The 20205-nt window shown below is 55.6% G+C and overlaps 1 protein-coding gene across 1 annotated transcript; it reads left to right on the top strand.

Moving 5' to 3' along the window:
• The first annotated feature begins 9356 nt into the window (after positions 1–9356).
• On the top strand, positions 9357–20182 carry EIF2B5 (eukaryotic translation initiation factor 2B subunit epsilon). Its single transcript, XM_031968118.1, has 16 exons — positions 9357–9870; positions 11178–11312; positions 12981–13166; positions 13255–13432; positions 13528–13608; positions 13737–13814; positions 13991–14303; positions 14852–14997; positions 15134–15272; positions 15356–15466; positions 15630–15737; positions 17467–17557; positions 18175–18298; positions 18613–18738; positions 19601–19711; positions 19817–20182. The coding sequence occupies exons 1-16, from the start codon at positions 9371–9373 to the stop codon at positions 19880–19882; spliced, it is 2493 nt and encodes an 830-aa protein (XP_031823978.1). The 5' UTR covers positions 9357–9370; the 3' UTR covers positions 19883–20182.
• Positions 20183–20205: the final 23 nt, after the last annotated feature.

Below are 20205 nucleotides of genomic sequence, written 5' to 3'. Positions count from 1 at the left end.
CAGAGACTGGATAGCTATTTATCGGGATAGTCTTGGTAGAGTCTTCATTTTATGGGTCAAACAAGATGGTCCTGAGGTCCCTTCCTATTCTCAAGTTCTGTGATTCTGTGATTCTTTGACAGTAGGAGAGGAAAGGAATTATTGTTTGCCCAGCTTGAGAAACACGGCCAGCATTTCTCCCTGGAACAACCTAGTAGTCCCCATAGTGCTGGGCTCCTAGAGTCAGGCGGCTGGCTTGGTAGAAGGACATCTCTTAGAATAGGCAGTTAAGTGGCCAGATGGGGAGAGCCCTGAACTTGAAATTCAGAAAAAGCTGCATTTGAATCCTGCCCAAGTCACAACGGTGTGACCCTGAACACATCAGTTACTCTCTCTCAGCCTCTGCTTCTTCATCTGTAAAATGGATATAATAATAGCATTCACTTCACAAGGTTGTTGGAAGGATCTAGAGATAATGTCTGTAAAGTGCTTGCCCTATAAATGCATCCTCCGTAGATTGTCTCTGTCTGTAGATACACAGATATGTATCTGGTGGTTTGCATGTGTCTCCATCAGACTCCTTTGAGAGAAACATCCATCCCTTTTTTTCATTTCCATCATTTAGCACAGTACCTGGCACATAGTACGAGCATAGTGTTTGTTGACTGGTTGTTGATTGATTGATTAAGGAACAACAGAAATATGAAGCCAGTAACTCCCTCCTCTGGGAAAAAAAAACAAAACAAAACAATCCTCCAGTGACATTAGTGAAAGCTCCACCATAATCAGAGTGGCCCTGACCTTCACTAAGAGGGATCTGCTCATCCTCAACCCAAATATTACAGCAGCTGAGGGGAATTCTCTCAAGGGAGAGTAAGATTGGCAAAAAGACAGACTTGACCAGAAGCACTTTGTCGCAGGGGTATGACTTTGGGCATGACTTCCTTTCCAGGAAGAAGCAGCCCAACAGTGGTAGTGCAGGTGAGGCTGTAGGGAGCAAGGTTTCAGCAGAAAAGCAGAAGGGGGCAGTAACAGCTCTTCAAGAAGCAGTGAGCGGGACTTTGGGAAGTAAAGATGGAGCTGAGGACCAAGTGTTGGGATGGGGGAAGGGAATTTCCTTCAGAAATGCCCTACTGATATGGAAAACTGTGGGAAATTGTGTCCCTTATAAACTGGGAGGGCTTTTCTTGTTATATATTTGACTATTTGCCATTATCTGTTTTTAGTGAATGTATACCCTGGTTTCGTATGGTTCCATACTGGGGTTCCAGGCCAAACCAGCTCAAGGGAGCTAGCTGTTAAATTTTTAGCGTGAGCACCTACAGCTTGGAAAGCAGCAAATATTAAACCGGGCTTTGACTTATTGTTTTGTTTATTGTCTAGACTTAAGAAAATGATGAAGAAAATGTTAATAGTAAATGCAAATTAAGCCCCAAAGTCAATTACTTTATTTATCAGGGTAGCTAAGTTTCCCATTTGATCATCACAATATTGTTGTTCCTGCATATGATGTTTTCCGGTTTCTGTGAACTTGACTTTGCATCAGCTCATGCAAGTTTCCCCAGGTTTTTCTGAAACTATTTTGTTTATCATGTCTAGTAGTCCAATAATATTTCATCACAATCATATACTACAACTTGTTCAGCAATCCCCAATTGAGGAGCATCTCTTCAATCTCCAACTCTTTGCCGCCAGAAAAAGAACTGTTAGAAATGTTTTCATACATATGGGCTCTTCTTTAGCAAGCCAAATCTTGAAAAAAGGCAGAAAAAAAAAAGTGGGAATACTGGTACATACAGGATATTCTTAGTAACACAGCATCCTTTAAGATTTTTCAAGCATCGATCTAAGAGCCAAAATGACAGAGTAAGCAGGAAATCTCCTGAGTTTTTCCATATTCATCACCAAACAATTATAAAATAGTACTCCAAAATGAATTTTGGATGATCAGAACCAGCAAAAAGACAGAGTGAAATAATTTTTTAGCACAAGAAACTTGGGGGGTTGACAGGAAAGATCATACAGGACAGAATGTATCCTGGCAAGTCAGCAGTAGGCCCTGTCTCAGCAAGTCAAAAAGAGGCCCTAAATCCTAATGCAGAATCAGGCAAGCAGGCAAACACCAACACTAGGACCCTTCATGGGCAAATGCCAGTGCGGGGCCCCTCACCCCCATATTTTAGCACACCAAGTAAACTGCCAGATCCCTGTGGCTTCAGTAGCACCAACCATTCCCTACCCCACTCCCCTTTCTTCATCACAGCATTAGGCACAATGGGCCCCAGAGCAGCACCAGTACAGCATCAGGCAAACAGCCCCTAGCAATAGAAGTTTAGGACAATGCCCCTTCCACCCCAAAGCAGAGTTCAAGTTTAAAAGCAAGAAAAAAAATCTGGAAAAGATGAGCAAAAAATTCAAAAAAAAAAAACAACAAAAATTGACTATAGAATGTTATTATGGTGATAGAGAAGATCAAGACAGAAACTCAGAAGAGACCAACAATGTCAAAATATTCATAGGCAGGAGCTCAAAGAAAAATAGCAATTAGTCTCAAACCCAGAAAGAACTCATGGAAGAGATCAAAAAGGAGTTTAAAAAAACTAGAAAGGTAGAAGAAAAATTGGGGAAAATAATGAGAACGATGCCAGAGAATCATGAAAAACAAGTCAGTAGTTTGGAAAAAGAAGATAATTCCTTAAAAAGTAGAATTGACCAAATGGGAAAGGCAGTATAAAAATACACTAAAGAAAACAACTCCTTAAAAATTGTTATGGGGCAAGTGGAAGCTAATGACTCTATGATTCATCAAGAATCAAACAAAATCATAAGAATTAAAACATTAAAGAAAATGTAAATTACTCCATTGGAAAAACTGACCTGGGAATTCATCCAGGAAAGGTCATTTAAGAATCATTGGATTACATGAAAACCATAATCAAAAGGAAGACCTGTACATCATACTTCAAGAAATTGTCAAAGAAAACTTTCCTGATATCTTAGAACCAAAGAGTAAAATAGATATTGAAAGAATCCACAGATCACCTCTGAAAAGAGAGCCCAAAATGAACTTTCCCAGGAATTGTAGCCAAATTCCAGAACTGCCTGGTCAAGGGAAAAATATTCCAAGTAGCCAGAAAATAATTCCGACAAAATCTGGATTAATCAGGATTTAGCAATTGCAATATTAAAGGATTAAAGTTCACAGAACACAATAGTACAGAAGGCAAAGGAGCTAGAACTATAAGCAAGAATCATTTATTTACTCAGTGAAACTGAGCATAATTCTTCAAGGGGAAAAAATAGTCATTCAATGAAATAAAAGGCTTTCAAGCTTTCATAAGGAAAAGATCAGAGCTAACCAAAAACTTGATTTTCAATATTAAGACTCAAGAGAAGCATAAAAAGGTAAAAAGGAAAGAGAAAATATAAGGTATTTAATAGGGCTAAATTGTTTACATGTCCACATGGTAAGATGATCCTTGAAATTCCTAAGAACTGTTTCACAGTGCAATTAGAAGGAGTAGAAAGAGGGTGTGAATATAAGGTGAATTTGAGGGAATGATATAAAAAGTTAATTAAAGGGTGAGAAATAAAAAATACACTGGGAGCAGAAGGAAAAAAGAGCTAGAACAGGTTAAATTATTCCACATAAATAGGCACAAAAGACCTATTACAATGCAGGGGGAAATGGGAGGGTAAATGTTGGGCATTCCTTGAATCTTACTCTCATTAGAATTAGCTAAAAAGGGGAATAATACACACCATCTGTTGAATAGGTGAATTTATTTTTATCCTACACAGAAGTAGGAGAGGAGATGACTCAAATGTAGAAAGTCAGAAATATGAAATGCATTTTTTGGATCATAATACACTTAAAAATACATTCAATTGAGGGCTATGAAATGATAACTTATAAATTAATGGCAATTAAAAATCTAATCCTAAAGAACAAATGAATTAAAGAACAAATCATAGAAAAATCAATAATTTCCTTAAAGAAAATGAGGACAATGAGACAACATATAAAAATGTAAGGGATGCAGTCAAAGCAGTACATAAGGGAAATCTATTTCTCTAAATGTTTACATTAATAAAATAGAAAAAGAACAGATCAGTTAATAGAAAATGAAACTAAAAAAAAAAAATTAGAAAAAGAACAAATTTTAAATCTCCAATTTAGAACCAAATCAAACTGGAAATCCTGGAAACCAGTGGTGAGATTAACAAAACTGAAAGCAAGAAAACTATTGAACTAATAAATAAAACTAGAGATGGTTTTATTGGGGGGGGAGGGGGAACACCCAATAAGACAGATAAACTATTGGTTAATTCTATTTATTAAAAAATAGAAAGAAGAAAACCAAATATCTAGCATAAAAAATGAAAAGGGTGAATTCATCAGCAATAAAGAAGAAATTAAAGCAATAATTAAGAGCTACTTTGTCCAATTACATACCAACAAATCTGATAATCTGAGTGAAATCAATGAATATTTATCAAAATATAAATTGCCCAGTTTAGCAGAAGAAGAAAAAGAATACCTAAATAACCCCACCTTAGAAAAAAAGGAAATTGAACAAACCATCATTGAATTCCCTAGAAAAATTTCCCAGGGCCAGATGGGTTCATAAATGAATTCTAAACTTTTAAGAAATAACTAATTCCAAATACCATATAAACTATTTGGAAAAATAGGCAGAGTCCCTACAAATGTCTTTTATGATGCAAATATGGGTACTTAAACCAGGAAGAGGTAAACAGAAAAACCATAGACCCATTTTCCTGATAAATGTTGATGCAAAACTTATAAATAAAAAACTAGCAAGATTACAGCAATATGTCACAAAGATCATACACTATGACCAGGGGAAATTTATACCAGGAATGTAAGGTTTATTCAACATTAAAAAAACTATCAACATAATTCACCATATCAATAATAAAATTGTTGATTTTACCTAGAGATTTAGATTTAGAAATCAAGCGATAATAGGTGTTGAAAAAAAGCTTTTGCCAAAATATAGCATCTATTCCTATAATTTCTGTTCTTATTCATAAAGAGCATAGACGTAAAGGGAGCTTTCCTTAAAATGATCATTAGTAAAAAAAAAAAAAAAATGATCAGTAGTATCCATCTAAAACCATCAGCAAGCATTATTTATAATGGGGATAAGCTAGAAGCCTTCCAGTTAGATCAGGGGTAAAGCAGGGATCACCACTATTATTTAAAATTAAAAAGTTTTCACACCAACAAAGCTAATGCAACCAAAATTAAAAGAAAGCAGAAAGCTAGGAAACAATCTTTTCAGTGAGTATCTCTCATAAAGGCCTTTTTTCTCAAATATATAGAGAATTGAATCAAGTTTATAAGAATACACGCCATTCCTCAATTGAGAGTCAAGAAATATTTTTCAGATGAAGAAATCCCAGCTATCTGTAGTCATGTGAAGAAATGCTCTAAATCTCTATTAATTAGAGAAATGAAATTAAAATAACTATGAGGTACCACTTCACATCTATCAATATGACAGAAGGAAAATGATAAATGTTGGAAAAGATGTGGGAAAATCTAGAAAAATGCATTGTCCATAAACGTTTTGAACTGATCCAACTATTCTGGAGAACAATTTGGAATTATTCTTAAAGAGCTATCAAACTCTGCATGTCCTTTGATCTAGCAATATACTACTACATCTAAATCCCAAAGAGATTTAAAAAAAATAAGGAAAGGACCTACTTGTACAAAAATTAAAAATTAAAATTAAAAAATTAAAACCCCAAAAATATTTCTAAAAGTAGACAACTATCTTTACATGTAATTAGAAATACTATTTAGTAAAAATGAGCGTCAAAAATTGTCTTCACACATAATTGGGAAAAAAATGCTATTTTTAAAAAGACCTTTGAAGCAGGATGCAAGACCTTAAAAGCACCTTCTCTCCCTGAAGCCTTTGACAAAAATAACATCATTTGCTGTAGTAAAAAAGCCTGACTTTAACCCTGGGTCTGCAACTTATTCATTGTGAAATCTTTGGCAAGCTATTTCCCCTCCTGGTCTCAGTTTCCTCTTCTGTAAAATGAGAGGATGATTTGTAGCATTTCTTCTTACTCTAAATCTGTGGTCCTTATGAATGCCTGGAAGTCTCTGTGAAAATTCTGGCCCTGGGAACCCTTTCTGTGTCCCCTTGGTTCTATGTGAGACGCTTGGAATAATTAATTTTACAAATCACGGTCTAGAATCCCACCAACGCAACACATTCTATTTACAGACCATACAACAGTGTGAATTCAATAGCGAAACATTTCATTAGGACGGAATCGCAAGGTGGCTCAAAGAGAATAAGGGGGCGACAAAACCCTTCTCCAGATCAGGAAGGTCTTCAAATCCTCACTCAGACACAAATCACTTAATCTCTCCCTGCCTCAGTTTCTTCAACGGTAAAATAGAGACAATAAGAACAGCCACCTCCTAGGCTTATTCTATGGATCAAATGAGACACGTGTAAAATGTTTCATGCAATGCCTAGCACGTAGTAGGCATCTAATAAATGCGGGCCTTCTCCCGGCAGGCTCTATCTGTGACAATCACAGGCTGCAGCACATTCAGCTAATGGGATCATCTCTTAAGGCATCAGATGGCTCCAGTCCTCTTCCATTAGACTGTGAGCTAATTAAAAACAAGGACCTTTTCCTTTCATTGTAGTGAGTCAGTCTATCAATAAACATTCACGAAGAGTCTGTTCCAAGAACTGCACCGGGAAGACAAGTACCAAAAAAAAAAGTCCTTACCTTCAAAGAACTTAAGACGCGTCTAAAGGAAACTGAAAAGGGGAGAGGGAAGGAGGTACCTGGTGAGGGAGAAATAAGATGGCTTGGGCATCTTTCTAAATGGACTTCTAGAGAGGGAGTTCACCTTTCTGCCTTCAAATAAGAGGGAATCCAGGGGCAAAGGGTGCTATGAGGTGAGAGGTCTAAGGTCAATTTGATCGGCACACAGCAGGTGCTTAATAAATGCTTGTTGACTGGCTCCACTGCTGACTCTCCACCAGGAGTAGCGCAGCAGTGTCTTCTCCACGCAATTCCCGGCTGGCTTCGCTTCCAACTTTCCTTCCAAAGTTCTTCAGAGCGCCTGCCGCAGAATCCCTGGGTCCAGCCCAAACCTCCAGCGACATCCCCTTCTGAGGCTTCCTTCAGGGAACACCAGCTCCCCGGCCTCTTCATCGCGGGCAGTGACGCCACCCAAGAGCCTCACTGAAGGCGGGGTGAGGCCATGTCACGGAACCTGCATAAGGCCGTCCTTCCTGCTTGGCTCCAACCACAACGGTGACTCAGCTCCGGACCGAGGCTGAACCCCAACCTGGCGCCCTCCTTGGCTGCTTGTGGGCGCCGGGAGGCGTGCTCTGGGGCAACGCGGGAAACTCCTAGGGTCCTTTGTGACGGGGGGGGGCGGGGGGGGGGGGGGGGGGGGGGGGTGCAGCTTCTGGTTCATTCTCTCCCCCCGCCTAGCGCGCGGCAGGTCTCGGGAGGGCCTTTCCCTTCTATCGGACCGAGTCCGGCCATCAAGGAACGCTTAGGAAGGGCCGTCTGTCGGCTCTTTGTAGGGGATGAGCAAGCAGCCGCTCCGGCGGGAGTTTTAGCCTGGAAGCCTGTTGTGCCTGGCGCTTTCCTTCCTGAGCAGGGACGGCGCCTTCTCCGGGGCAGGGCGTCCTTTGCTAAGCGGGCGTGAGGGGAGTTCCCGCCTCCCGCAGGGAAGCCGCAGAGAAGAGAGGGAGCCCCTCCTCAGTCCGGGGTTTAGTCAGTCCCCAGCCGCCCCCAGGCTCTGGCGGTCTGGCTCCCCAGACCCGGCCACCGTCCGGGCCACGTCCGCGCTTCCAGGAACCCTTCCCTGGTTAAGTCCAGCCCTCCTCTCTCTCCTGAGCAGTTCTCACCTTGGCCCTTTCGGTGAGGCCCCGGCGGGAAAGCCTGACGCAGGGACGAGACGGCAGCGCGGGCAGGGAAGGGCACTGACGACGGCCAGCTCAGCCTTGTCCCGCCCCCCGCCTCGCCGCGTGCGGTGGGAGAGCCGGGCTGCAATGTCAGACTCCCCCTGGAACTCTGTCCCGAGCCTGTGGGGGTCCCCCCTCCCCCACCCCCCCTTCATGTAGAAGCTGAGTCACTCTCAGAGTGCGTAGGGATGTGTCCTGCCGGCAGCGGCGCGCTGCGGCCCGCGGAGGCTTCTTTCTCCCGGTGCCTGCTGACTGTGCCGCTCTCCCAGCATCTTCCTCATGTTCACCACTCACGGCACTTTCTGCCTCTTCCCCTCGTGAACAAAGGCGCCTTCGGCCGGGGAGGTTCTCCCCGGGCCTCACTGGGAGGCCCGGGACCCCCGACCTCTGGCGCCCGGACCCCGCGGGGAGGCCCGCCCGTCCCCCGCCCCCAGGGCCGGGCCCGTCCCCCCCCCCCCAGGGCCCAGGCCCGCCCGTCCCCCGCCCCGCGGGGCCAGGCCCCCCGTCCCCCCCGCCCCCGCGGGGCTGGCCGCCCGTCCCCGCCCCCAGGGGCCAGGGCCCGCCCGTCCCCCCGGGGAAACCAGGCCCCCCGTCCCCCCCCCCCCCCTCCGTGGGGCCAGGCCCCCCGTCCTCCGCCTCCCCTGCGGGGGGCAGCCCTTTACCCCCCGCGTCGGGCGGCCCCTGGCTGGCGTCTCCCTAGTTGTGGTCCCTCCCCAGGGCCGCCGGGGGGAGAGGCAGCTGCTTCCGGGCCCCATCTCCCCCCCCCCCCCCCGACGTGATCTCCCGGCCCGGAAGGTCCCTGAGACTCTCCGGACTTCGGTCCTGGCCCCCGAGCCCAGCACAGGCAGGGGCTCAGTCAGTGCTTAGGCCTGGGTTATTTCCCACGATGCAGACACTTTGTGCCGTGTATAGGCTGAGAAAGGGCTCTGGTCTTGCACGCGGAGACCCAGGCCTGACACTCGCTGGTTGGGAGGAGTCCGAAGGTCTGGATGGAAGACTCTGGAATCTGAGGCTTGAGTTCGAATTCCGCCTCTGAAGCGTGGGACCCGTATGACTGGCCAAGTCAGTCACCAATCTCCCCACGTGTCACATGAGAAGGTTGGATCTGAACCTGACCTTTAAGGTCTCTTCCGGCTCTGAACTTGGGATCCCACGGGGCTCAGTTTCCTCCCCTGTAAAATGGGATAATACCCACATTACACAGAAACGGGAGTTATTGCTGCCCTGTGTCCCCGGCTGTAGGGGGCGCGGTAGGGCCTGTAGTATAACGCCCAGCCTCGCTATTGCTGTTAGAAATTCGTTTTCGAAGGGGACCAACGACATCACGAGGCGTGAACCGGATTAAAGTGAGTCGCACGTCGGTCTCCCTTTCTCCTCCAGAACCATCCACACCTAGACTTCTTTGCATGTTGGTTGAAGAAATGGAGGACCACGTGGACGTCAAGGGACTACAATTCCCAGGATGCACTTTGGAACTCGCCCTTCCAGACACGTGCGCACGTGCCCTTCGGCGTTCCCTCGCGGGGACCTGTCTGCAGCCCCGCCCCCCTTCCCCAGGGGCCGGCCGGCCTGACAGCCGGGTCAGAGAGCGCATGCGCCCCGCCGCCTGCTCCTTCTCGGCCTCCTCCCCGCGTCCGCCCTCGCTCGCACACGCGCTCCGCCCGAGCCGGCGCTTCGCTCTCCTCCGCGCGGCCCCTTTTTGTCCCTTCCGGGCCGCGGTGCAGGCGGCGGCCTCGCGGAAGCGGCGACGGTTGGCGAAGATGGCGGCGGCGGCCTCCCGGGGCGGCAGGCGGGGCGGCGGCGGCGGGCAGGGCGGCGGGGCGGCCGAGGAGGAGGCGCCGCCGCCGCTGCAGGCCGTGCTGGTGGCGGACAGCTTCAACCGCCGCTTCTTCCCCATCTCCAAGGAGCGGCAGCGGGGAAGCCCGGGGGGCGGGGATGAGGTGGGGGGAGACCCGGGGAGCGGTGACACTGGGGGGCGGGGGGGGTGCCCAGGGACAGGTGTGGGGGGCCCCGGAGGCGGGGGAGGGGGACGCTCAGTGCCGGGGCAGCAGGGGCTCAGCCAGGCCGCTCCCCTGCAGCCTCCTCCCGGCCGCGCCTCGCCCAGGGGCGCCGCAGTGAGGTCCGACCCTCGGGGCCTCCCCCGGGGGAGGGGCCGGCTGCTGGCCCGGGTGGGGCAGACCCTCGCTCCCACGATCCCGCTTTTTGCCCTGCCGGGCACGGGCCGGGAGCGGGTTTGCAGGTGACAGAAGTGGGGGTCGTAGGGGCCGAGGGTCTCGCCCGGTCCCGGGGACATCCTCTGCCGTGGCGCCCCCAGGAGGAGGGGGGAGGAGTCCCACGGGGAGGAGCAGGTCCGGGGGCTCCCAAGAAGAAACTTTGGGACGGGCCTTGGGGGGCCTCTCAGACGATGCTCCTGCCCGAGGCACCCGTAGGAAGCCCGGGCTCTGGGCGCCCCCGGCTGCTTCAGAGCCCTGGTTCCTGCCCGTTTCCCTGGTGGAAGCCGGGTGCCCGGCCGTGGCTCCGGCTCCCGCTTTGTCCGGCGCACACATTGATCCGAGCTTCTCCGTTCAGCCGGAGGGGAAACGTTTAAGGGAAGGACAGGCTGGTTCTGCCGCAGGAAAAGGGGTTTTAATTGTAAACCACGTGGGGATCGCCCCCCCTCCCCGATGGGGGGGGGCAGTCATCGCTCTCAGCCCTGCCGGACAGTTGGGAATGTGCCCGGGCCTGGGGCCCCTTGCGGCCTCCCGTGCCCAGCGCTCGCTGGCGCCCCCTGGCCCCTGGGCGAGCCCCCTCTGATGGTCGCCAAGGAGGCGGCGCTAGGGGCTGCTCGTGGTCGGCGGGTCGGGGGTGTGGTGCGCGTCTGCGGGGACGCCCAGAGAGCCTTGGGAGGGGGCCGGGGCTGAGGCAGGGGCCGGGCATGAACACGGGACTGACTTTCTGGCCCAAGGCCGTCTCTGCCCACCCCAGGCCCTCCCCCACTGCCTCGGGCCCGGCCTCCTGTGTGCCAGGCCCGAGGGGGCACAGCGCGGGCCAAGCTTCTCTGCTGCCTTAGCAGCTGTTGTCTGCAGGGCCGCAGGACCCAGCACAGAGCCTGATGCTGCCTTCTCTTCTGGCCTCTGGCCCCGCCTAGGAAGCCACGTCCAGCCCCGGGGCCTTTGTAGGGGGTCGGGGCCTGGGGGAAGCTGAGGAGAGGAAGGATGATATTCACTAACCCCTCCGCCCCCAGGTCCTCCTGCCCTTGGCCAACGTGGCCCTGATCGACTACACCCTGGAGTTCCTGACTGCCACCGGGGTGCAGGAAACCTTTGTCTTCTGCTGCTGGAAGGCCGCTCAGATCAAAGAGCACATACAGTAAGGCCCTGGCCCTCCGCGTCCTCCTTGCCCGCCTTCCCCGGCAGCGCCCGAGCTCCTGCCCGCAGCCTCTGGGCCTCCTCTCCTGTCTTGGTGGCCTGCCCGGGGCGCTGCCGGGCTGCCCACGACCCCCTACTGGCCCTTCCTTTCCCTGCGTCCCCCTCTGGCCCCATGGGAAATCTGAGCGCGAGAGTTCAGGCATGTGCCCGCCCCCAGCACCCCGCGACGTTGAGCCCCACAGTGCCGGCATCCCCACATAACAGAGACTGAGACCCGAGCGGCCCCAGCGTGGGAGTTACTGCTCTCCCGCTGTGCTGCCTCTGGAGCCCCCCCATGCGGCCCCTGAGTGCCCCTGTGGTCTTGGGGCACGGCCTGCGGGGGGGGCTGGGAACGCGGCTCTGTCCGGCTCGTAACCAGGCCGGTGACACCCAGGAAGCCGGCGGTGCTAATTACAGCCTGCAGAAGCCTTTGAAGCGAGGGACGCTCTGCCAAGAGGGAGGAGCTGGGCGAGTCACCAAGAAGGGCCTCGGCTCCCCAGAACCAGGCTTGGATTTTGAGCCCCTCCATTTCAGAGCAGGAGGAGCCTCCCGAAGCTTGGCCATGTGATAGGTGGCAGGGCCTCTGATTCCTCACCCGGCCTTCTTCTCTTCCACATGCCAGCCTCCTCGGGGGCTTCTCTTGGTGAACCATCCCTGGTGTCTCTAGCTGATCCCCCCTCACCATCCGCATGCTCTCCCAGGATGCTCAGTGTTCTTCCTAGACACGGTGCTCATCAGGGCCACAGGAGCCTCAAAGCAGAGCCCAGGATGGCTCCCCTTCCTCCCCCCCCATATTGCTTGGCTCTCAGTGCTTAAGCACTCCTCCTCCTCCTCCCCTGACAGCACTGGTTCAGGTGGAGCCAGCATTCAGGCTCTGCCACCATCGCTGCCCTCCCTGGCAGCTTTGTGCCATCTCTGCAGCGGGTGCCCGAGCCGCAATTGGTAATAGTGTCCTGCTGGCGGGCACCTCGTTGCCAGTCAGCCCCATTCAGGTGCCCACCTTTGACCAGCGCCAGCTCTGCCTCATTGCCCCAAGGCCCGGCACCCCCCCTCTCCCCACTGTGGGGTTCTCCCCCCTCCCTCCACAGCCTCCTGGCTGTCCTCCAGGACAGTGTCACGGGCTGCCCAGCTCATGGCCCTGCTCCAGACCCCAATCCATGTGAAGGTCCCCTCTGCCCCTCCTGGCCTCGGAGGCCTCCACAGCCAGGCTCTACTTCCCACTCCTCCGCTTCCTTCCGCCTGCTTTCCAGCCAGGTTCTGCCAGCGGGATTTCTGTCTGTGTCCACTCCAGAGGTTTGTCAGGGCCTCCGTCCTGTGTCATGTGACATTGCTGAAATGCTGCTTTTCCTCTCAGGCCAACCCAAGCCCCTCACTTTCCTGAGTTTTCTCCCCACGAGAGCTCGGCCCTCACTGCTCTTTCCGACCTCAGATTTTCTCAGTGTCTCCCTTTTGGCTTCCCCCGGTTCTCAGTGTTGGGACGCCTGCACCGCCCCCCAGGCCTGAGCTCCCTTGTGCTTCGCCCTGTGTCCCCAGGGCCTTGCAGTCAGTCATCGGTCAGTAAATGTCCATGGGAAGAGGAGGAGCACAGGGATGCACGCCGCCTCATGCTCTCCCCTTCCCTCCTCCCTAGGAAGTCCAAGTGGTGCCTCCCCACCTCGCCCAACGTGGTCCGCGTCGTGACCTCGGAGATGTACCGCTCCCTGGGGGACGTGCTCCGGGACGTGGACGCCAAGGCCCTGGTGCGCTCCGACTTCCTGCTGGTCTATGGGGACGTCGTCTCTAACATCAACATCACCCACGCCCTGGAGGAGCACAGGTGTGAGAGGGCGCCTGGCCGCAAAGGGCCCGCGTGGGCAGGGCCGAGGCCGGCACCTCTGCAGCCTTGTCGCTCTTGGCTTGTGCAGATTGCGGAGGAAACGGGAGAAGAACGTGTCTGTGATGACCATGATCTTCAAGGAGTCCTCCCCCAGCCACCCCACCCGCTGCCCCGAGGACAACGTTGTGGTGGCCATGGACAGCGCCACCCGCCGGGTCCTCCACTACCAGAAGACTCACGGCCTCCGGCGCTTCTCTTTTCCGCTGGTTCGTGGTGGTCTTGGGCCCCTGAGGGCGAGAGGGGTGAGGGGCGGGATGGGGGGCCTGGTCCCAAGGCCCCTCCCTGTCGCTTTCCCCCGCAGAGCTTGTTCCAGGGCAGTGGGGAAGGAGTGGACATTCGGTACGACCTGCTGGACTGCCACATCAGCATCTGTTCCCCTCAGGTGAGCACACTCTGCCCGTCCTCCTGAAGAAGCCCCTGAGGGCGGCTGCAGGCCGGCTGCTCCCTGCCAGCTGCTCCCTGCCAGCCGCTCGGCCAGGCCCGTGGCCTTCTGACCCTCCTCCTTGACAGGTGGCCGAGCTCTTCACTGACAACTTTGACTATCAGACCCGGGACGACTTTGTGCGGGGCCTGCTGGTGAATGAGGAGGTAAAGGAAGCACTGTTCGCAGCTACTCTTGGAGAATGGAGGGAGGGGGGAGGGATGGAGGCTCCTCCTGCCTGTATCAGGACCCCAGTGTGGTCAGCACGGGGTGAGGCGTTTCCCTCCAGGACAGCCCCGGGCCTTTGGGGCCGCTCCCTGACGCTCCCCTGCCCGGCCCCCAGGTGTTGGGAAACCACATCCACCTGCACATCACTACGCGGGAGTACGGAGCCCGCGTGTCCAACCTGCACATGTATGAGGCCGTGTGCGCCGACGTGGTTCGCCGCTGGGTCTACCCCCTGACCCCGGAGATGAACTTCACGGACAGCCCAGCCCAGAGCTGCACTCACTCCCGACACAACATCTACCGGGGGCCGGAGGTCAGCCTGGGCCATGGCAGCGTCCTGGAGGAGAACGTGCTCCTGGGCGCCGGCACTGTCATAGGCAGCAACTGCTTCATCAGGAATAGCGTCATCGGCCCCGGCTGCCACGTCGGTGAGCCTCAGGGGCGGGGCGGGCCTCCAGCTTCCCCAGACCCCATGCCATGGGGGGTTCGGTTACCTCCTGGGCCAGAGCACGTGCCCTTGTGGGAGTGTCTGGCCACCCCAGCCAGCCCTCGAGCCGTGGCTCGCCCTTGTCACTGACTGTAGAACCCCGAGGTGGGGCCGTCTGGCCTTGCTGAGCCTCAGTTTCTCCATCTGCTCTTAGAGGCCCTCAGGTCGTCCTGCCCTCCAGCTGGGTGGGCCCTGGCTTGGAAGCAGCCTAACCCTGGGGACCTCGGGGGGGGGGGGGGGGGGGGGGGGGGGGGGGGGGGGGGGGGGCAGTCCTTCCACCTCGTGGGCCTCTGGGCTTTTCTCTGTGGGAATCTCAGGCGGAGCTTCTCTGGCAGCGCGGGAAAGCCGAGGGGTCAGAGAGAGCCTGGTGGTCCTGGGCGGGGGTGATGGGAGAGCAGGGCGGCGAGGGCCGGCGAGGAGCCGTTTGTGAGGGGTCTTCGGGGCAGAACTGGACTCCTTGTGACCAGAAGGCCTTCGATTCTGAGCCAGGTGATAATGTCTTACTGGACCGGGCCTACTTGTGGCAGGGCGTTCGGGTGGCCAGCGGGGCGCAGATTCGCCAGTCTCTGTTGTGCGATCACTCCGAGGTCAAGGAACGGGTCGTTCTGAGGCCGCGCTGCGTCCTCACCTCCCAGGTGAGCTCCAACTGCACGCCGAGTGTGGGGAGGGGCCAGGCTGCCCCTGGGTGTGCCCTCAGCCAGACCCGTCTGCTCTGACTCTGTAGGGGGCCGGGACCCCGGGGCTGGGGTCTGACCTGCCTGTCCCATCCAGGTGGTGGTGGGCCCAGACCTGGAGCTGCCCGAAGGCTCGGTCATCTCGCTGCATCCCCCCGATGAGGACGAGGAGGAGGACGATGGCCAGTTCAGCGACGACTCAGGAGCAGACAGGAAAGAGAGGGTGAAGTCAACAGGTAGGGGGTGCTCCCGGGCAGTGGCTTCCCAGCCAGGGCTTCAGGGGTCCCACGTCCCTGCTGATGGGCAGGGCTTTTTCCAGGTTACAACCCGTCTGATGTGGGCACGGAGGGCCAGGGCTACCTCTGGAGAGCGGAGGGAGCGAGCCCCAGGGACGAGGACGATGACGAGGAGCTGCGGCAGAGCCTGTGGGGTGAGGTCCTGCCTTTGGGGGATGTGTGGGTGCTCTGGGCCTCCCAGCACCCTCTGTGGTGCAGTTGCTCCCCATTAGGGAGCTGGGGTGGGACCGGAACGTGGTTCTCCCCAAGCCAGCTCCCTCCTCCTCTCTCACCCTGCACCGCCCCCTCCACTTCCAGGACTCACAATCAAGATGGACGAGGGGAGTGAAAGTGACAGCGAGCAGAGTCTGGGCTCCCAGGAGCTGGACAGCCGGGCGGGCTCGCCACAGCTGGACGACATTAAGGGTGAGAAGTGCGGGGAGGGGGCTGGGCTGTCGTTGTCCTGGGATGGACCGGTCAGGCCGTTGGCCAGCTGGGCAGTGCCTGGCTCTGGGCATCAGATACAAAGCCAGGCGGAGGCAGTCCCTGCCCTCAAGGAGCTTACACAGAACCCCCATGGAAGCAGAAATGGGAATGGGTGCAGCCCGGGGTTGTGGGGAAGGCCCCAAAGCAGTGCAGCTGGCAGTAACTGGGTGAAAAGGTGTGAGCTCCCCCATGGGGATGGAGGCCTTGGAGCTTGTGGCCCTGCTACCCAAGGTCCTCCCACATGTGGCTCTGTTCTCCAGTCCGAGCATAGAGAGAGGCCGAGGGCCTGAGGATGTCTGGCTGGCAGCTGAGTCCCAATGCGGGCCACCCCCTGCCTTCTACCCAGGCCCCCACCCCACTGTGCCTGTCTGCTTGGTCCTGACCCTGTATATGAGCAGCAGCTGCTGCCCTCCCTGCCCTTCCACTAGACCCTGCCTGCCTCCCTAAGCCCTTCCACAGTGTGGTCTTTGGAACCCTCCTGTGCCTCGGCCACAGGAACTTTCCAACCAGTCTTTGATCTTGATTCAAACCGAGTCCCGGGGCCTCCTCCGCTGTCCCGCCAGCTGAGTCCCGGGGCCTCCTCGGCTCTGGGAGCCGTCCCTCCGGCCGGGGTAGTGCCCCTTGCTGCCTGATCCCTCACGTGGGCCTTTTCTCTGGAGGGTGCTCCCCTGCCTCGCTGCTGTGTCTGCGCATGCACTCACCTGCACACAGCCCTCTCTCCTTGCTGCCCCCCCCCCCCCCCCCCCCCCCGGTTACCCTTGTTGCCCGAGCTCCCACCCCCCCTTTGTCCTGCTTGGCTGCACTCTCAGTCCCCCATCAGCTCCCTTGCTCCTGGAATTGCAGCCACTCCATGATGGGGAACCTGAATGTGCCCACTGTCCACCCTCCATCCTCAGAGGCCTCTGGTGTTATTGGGTCTGGGGCAGTCCCCCTCGACCCCTGGACACACATCCCTGCTTGGGCGGCCCCGGGCCTGCTAGAATCCCCCCTCCCCCATCAGTTGGCTGCTGAGGGTCAGCAGCGAAAACCACAGAAGTGAACCCACTTCCTTTTCCCTCGGCCTCAGCTGGGCTCTGATGGCCACCGCTGCGTCTGGCCCAGGCCTTCTCCCCGCCCATTTATGGAAGTGCCTCTGGGGCTAAGGAGACAGCCTCCCCCTCCTGCTCGGGGGCAGCAGGGATCCCGCCCGCCCTCCTCCGTCCTCCCTGCCTGTGCCCTCAGCCCCCTTCTCCATCCAGCCGCCTCCAGAACCTTCCCTCTTTGTGGAGGCCCCTTCCTCTCACCGTCTCCTTCCTTCACCTGCCCTCCCAGACCTTCTTGAGACTCTCGAAGGTCCTGTGTCCTTCCCAGAAGCCTCAGCATCTTCCCAAACTTCCTTGAGGCCGCCCACCTTGGCCTCCTCCACTTCAGTGACACCTGACAGTGTCAGTGACAGCCACAAAGGGAGGGCCCGGTTCTTTCTCTCTGGCCCGGTCCAGGCCCAGCCGCCCCCAGGAGTTCCTTGCAGCTCTCCTTGCCCTCTGCAACGCCTCCCCGGCTTCCCCTCCCCTTAGGACTGCATTTGTGGGCCGGGGGCAGAGCTTGTACCTGGCGTGGGGGAGCCTAGAGACGGGCCCCGAAGGCTGCCTTGGGGAGCGGGCAGTGGCTCAGGCCTTGTCCGTGGTTTCAGTGTTTCAGAATGAAGTGGTGGGGACGCTGCAGCGGGGCCAAGAGGAGAACATCTCCTGTGACAACCTGGTCCTGGAAATCAACTCCCTGAAGTAAGAAGCCTGGAGCGCCCGCGGTCGGGAAAGGAGGGGCAGGGGGGCCCAGCCCCACATCTGTCCCTCCTGGCCACGGGGCATTGGCCCGGTGCCAGCTGGCAGGGGAAGGGGAGTCCTCCCCTGGCAAGGAATCCCCGGCTCGTGTCCACTCTGGGCCCTGCGCCGCCCCAGGAGCATCTGGAAGCCATGACAGGCCCAGGCACAGCAAGGCATTGCAGGGGTTTGGTGTAACAAGTCTTTATTAAGCTCTTACTGGGTGCAAGGACTTGCTGGGATACAAAAAGGAAGCCTGTGCCTCAAGGAAGGACCTGAGGCCTGTCAGTGGAAGCCTCGGAGGCCAGGACAGGAGATCACTGAGGGGGGTCAGGGCTGGCCAAGCATTAGCCAGGAGGGCCTTGGGAGAGGAACTTGGATTTTCTGAGACAGAGGAGGGGCCACCAAGCCTCAGGGACAGGGAACAGGCAGAAGTTGGGCTGCAGAGGTCGAGCCAGGGAGCGCAGAGTCCTCAGAAAAGTCCCCTCTGCCCTCGGCCTCCTGAGTCGGGAGCCCGGCCCTGGGGGGCCTGGTCTAGGGCCCTGCTTGTAGCCTCCGCTGTTCGCTCCCCATCCCGGCAGGTACGCTTATAACATCAGCCTCAAGGAGGTGATGCAGGTGCTGAGCCAAGTGGTCCTCGAGTTCCCCCTGGAGCAGCTCAACTCCCAGTTGGACCCCAACAGCTACTGCGGCCTCCTGCTACCTGTGAGCAGAGCCCCTTCTCCCATCCTTGCCTCCCGCAGCTGCTCTGCCTGGCCCAGGAGCCCCTGAGGCTGAAGCAGAGCCAGAGCAAGCAGGGGAGGAGGCAGGAAGCCCTGACCAGCTCGGGCTTTGGGGACCGGGAGGGAACAAGCGCTTTCTCCTCATCCAGTGTCGAGCTCGGGGTCATGTGGGGTGGGATGGGGCGGCAAGTGGGGCCAAATTATCCAGGGGGAACAGCTCGGAGGGGGCCCCAGAGAACCTGCAGTGCGTGGAAGGGACCAAGCCTCCTTCCCATGAAGCACATTCTTCGTCCCCAGCTGCTCCGGGCCTGGAGCCCTGTGTTCAAAAACTATGTCAAGCGCACAGCAGACCATCTGCAGACCCTGACGGCTATCGAGGACTTCTTCCTGGAACACGAAAGCCTGATCACCTCCCTAGCCAAGGTGCTTTGGAGGCCCCGGACCTCAGCAGGGCAGGGCTGACCTCTTGGTGGGGGGGGCCTCTGGAGGCAGAGAAACCCATCTCGGCCTGCCTGTCTCTCACACAGCCCTCCCCTGCCTACCCCAGATACGCAGCTTTCATACCTGTCGCATGTTTACACGGGCTTGTTGCCCCCCCCACCCGTCTCATACAGGAGGCCCTGTGACATGCAGCCTGCTCTGTCTCCCATAATCCTTCTGCCAGTCACACACACATGCTTGTCGCTCACATACAAACATCCCTCTGCTACGTATGTTTACTTGTATACCTGCACCTGTCACACGTATGGTACATGCACGTTCCTGTGTCACGCCTGTCATTCATACATGTACCCGTGTGTGTCTCACACACACCCGTCTCTACTGCGGGGTATCCTAACGATATGTTAGGTGCTTGGGGAGGCATGAGTATGGGCGGCAAGGGCTGCCCCAGAAGCTGCAGGAGGCCTTCCCACAGCTGGCTGCTTAGGGCAGTGGGGGCAAGGCGGGGAGGGCCCCGAGAAGGGGGCTGAGGCCCAAGGACATCATGGGCCACTGCCTGAGGCTTCCTCTGAGGGAGACCACGTACACAGAGTGAGTGCCCAGGACACACTGAGAGTAAGAGGGTGGGCTTCAGGCTGCCTCTGGCTTCAAGAGGATCTGGGAGCCAGGCCTGGAAGAGACATGAGTGGGTGAGGGTCCCCAGAGGGAGGGCTGTGGAGAAAGGCAGCCAGGGGACAAGCGAGGAGCTTTGTCCAAAGGCCGCACTGCCCTCGGTGAGCCTCGGGGCCCTGGGCAGCCGGACCCAGGCTGTGGCCACTGAGTTTGCCTCCCTGGCTTTCCCTAGGTGCTGATGACGTTCTATGAGCTAGACATCCTGGCCGAGGAGACCATTCTGCAGTGGTTCAATCAGAGGGACGTGTCCGACAAGGCCAAACAGCTGCGGAAGAACCAGCGGGTGAGTTTGACCCTGGGGAGCCGGGCCGAGGCTGGGAGGGAGTCGGGGGGAATGGGCCAAAGCCGGTTTGTGCCACTTCTCCGAGCCTGTGCTCTGCTTCCACAGCTACAGAATTTCATCCGGTGGCTCAAGGAGGCCGAAGAGGAGTCGTCGGGAGATGAGCAGGACTGAGGCCTGCCGGGGCTGCCCCGTGGGGGTGAGGGAAGCCCAGGCACGAGCAGCCAGCCTGTGCCCTGGGACTCGGGGATCCTTCCTCCCAAGCAGAAGCCCCCGGGCCCCCCTCGGCAATTGAGCCATGGAAAGGGGACCATCTGCAGCAAGAAAGACCCGCCCAGGGATGGAGCACCCCGTCTGGGCCTCGGGTCGCCGAGACCTCATCTCTAGCACGAAGCTTTTCTGAGGACGCGGCTCCCCTCTGCCCGCCTGACCTCTGGGGGGCGGCGGTGCGGCCGGGGCCTGGGCTGCTTGTCTTGACAATTTGAAAAAAGTGTGTT

This window comes from Sarcophilus harrisii, chromosome 4, assembly GCF_902635505.1.
Source record: "Sarcophilus harrisii chromosome 4, mSarHar1.11, whole genome shotgun sequence".
Lineage (NCBI taxonomy): Eukaryota > Metazoa > Chordata > Mammalia > Dasyuromorphia > Dasyuridae > Sarcophilus > Sarcophilus harrisii.
Note: the sequence above shows the minus strand (reverse complement) of the source record. Positions and strands in the feature narration are given on the sequence as shown.

Excerpts from the sequence above, each read along its gene's own strand:
- EIF2B5 (XM_031968118.1), top strand. The coding sequence starts at position 9,371 with ATGTTGGTTGAAGAAATGGAGGACCACGTGGACGTCAAGGGACTACAA. Across the intron at positions 13,167-13,254 it reads CACGCCCTGGAGGAGCACAG|ATTGCGGAGGAAACGGGAGA; the intron begins GTGTGAGAGGGC and ends TGGCTTGTGCAG. Across the intron at positions 13,433-13,527 it reads GGCGCTTCTCTTTTCCGCTG|AGCTTGTTCCAGGGCAGTGG; the intron begins GTTCGTGGTGGT and ends TTTCCCCCGCAG.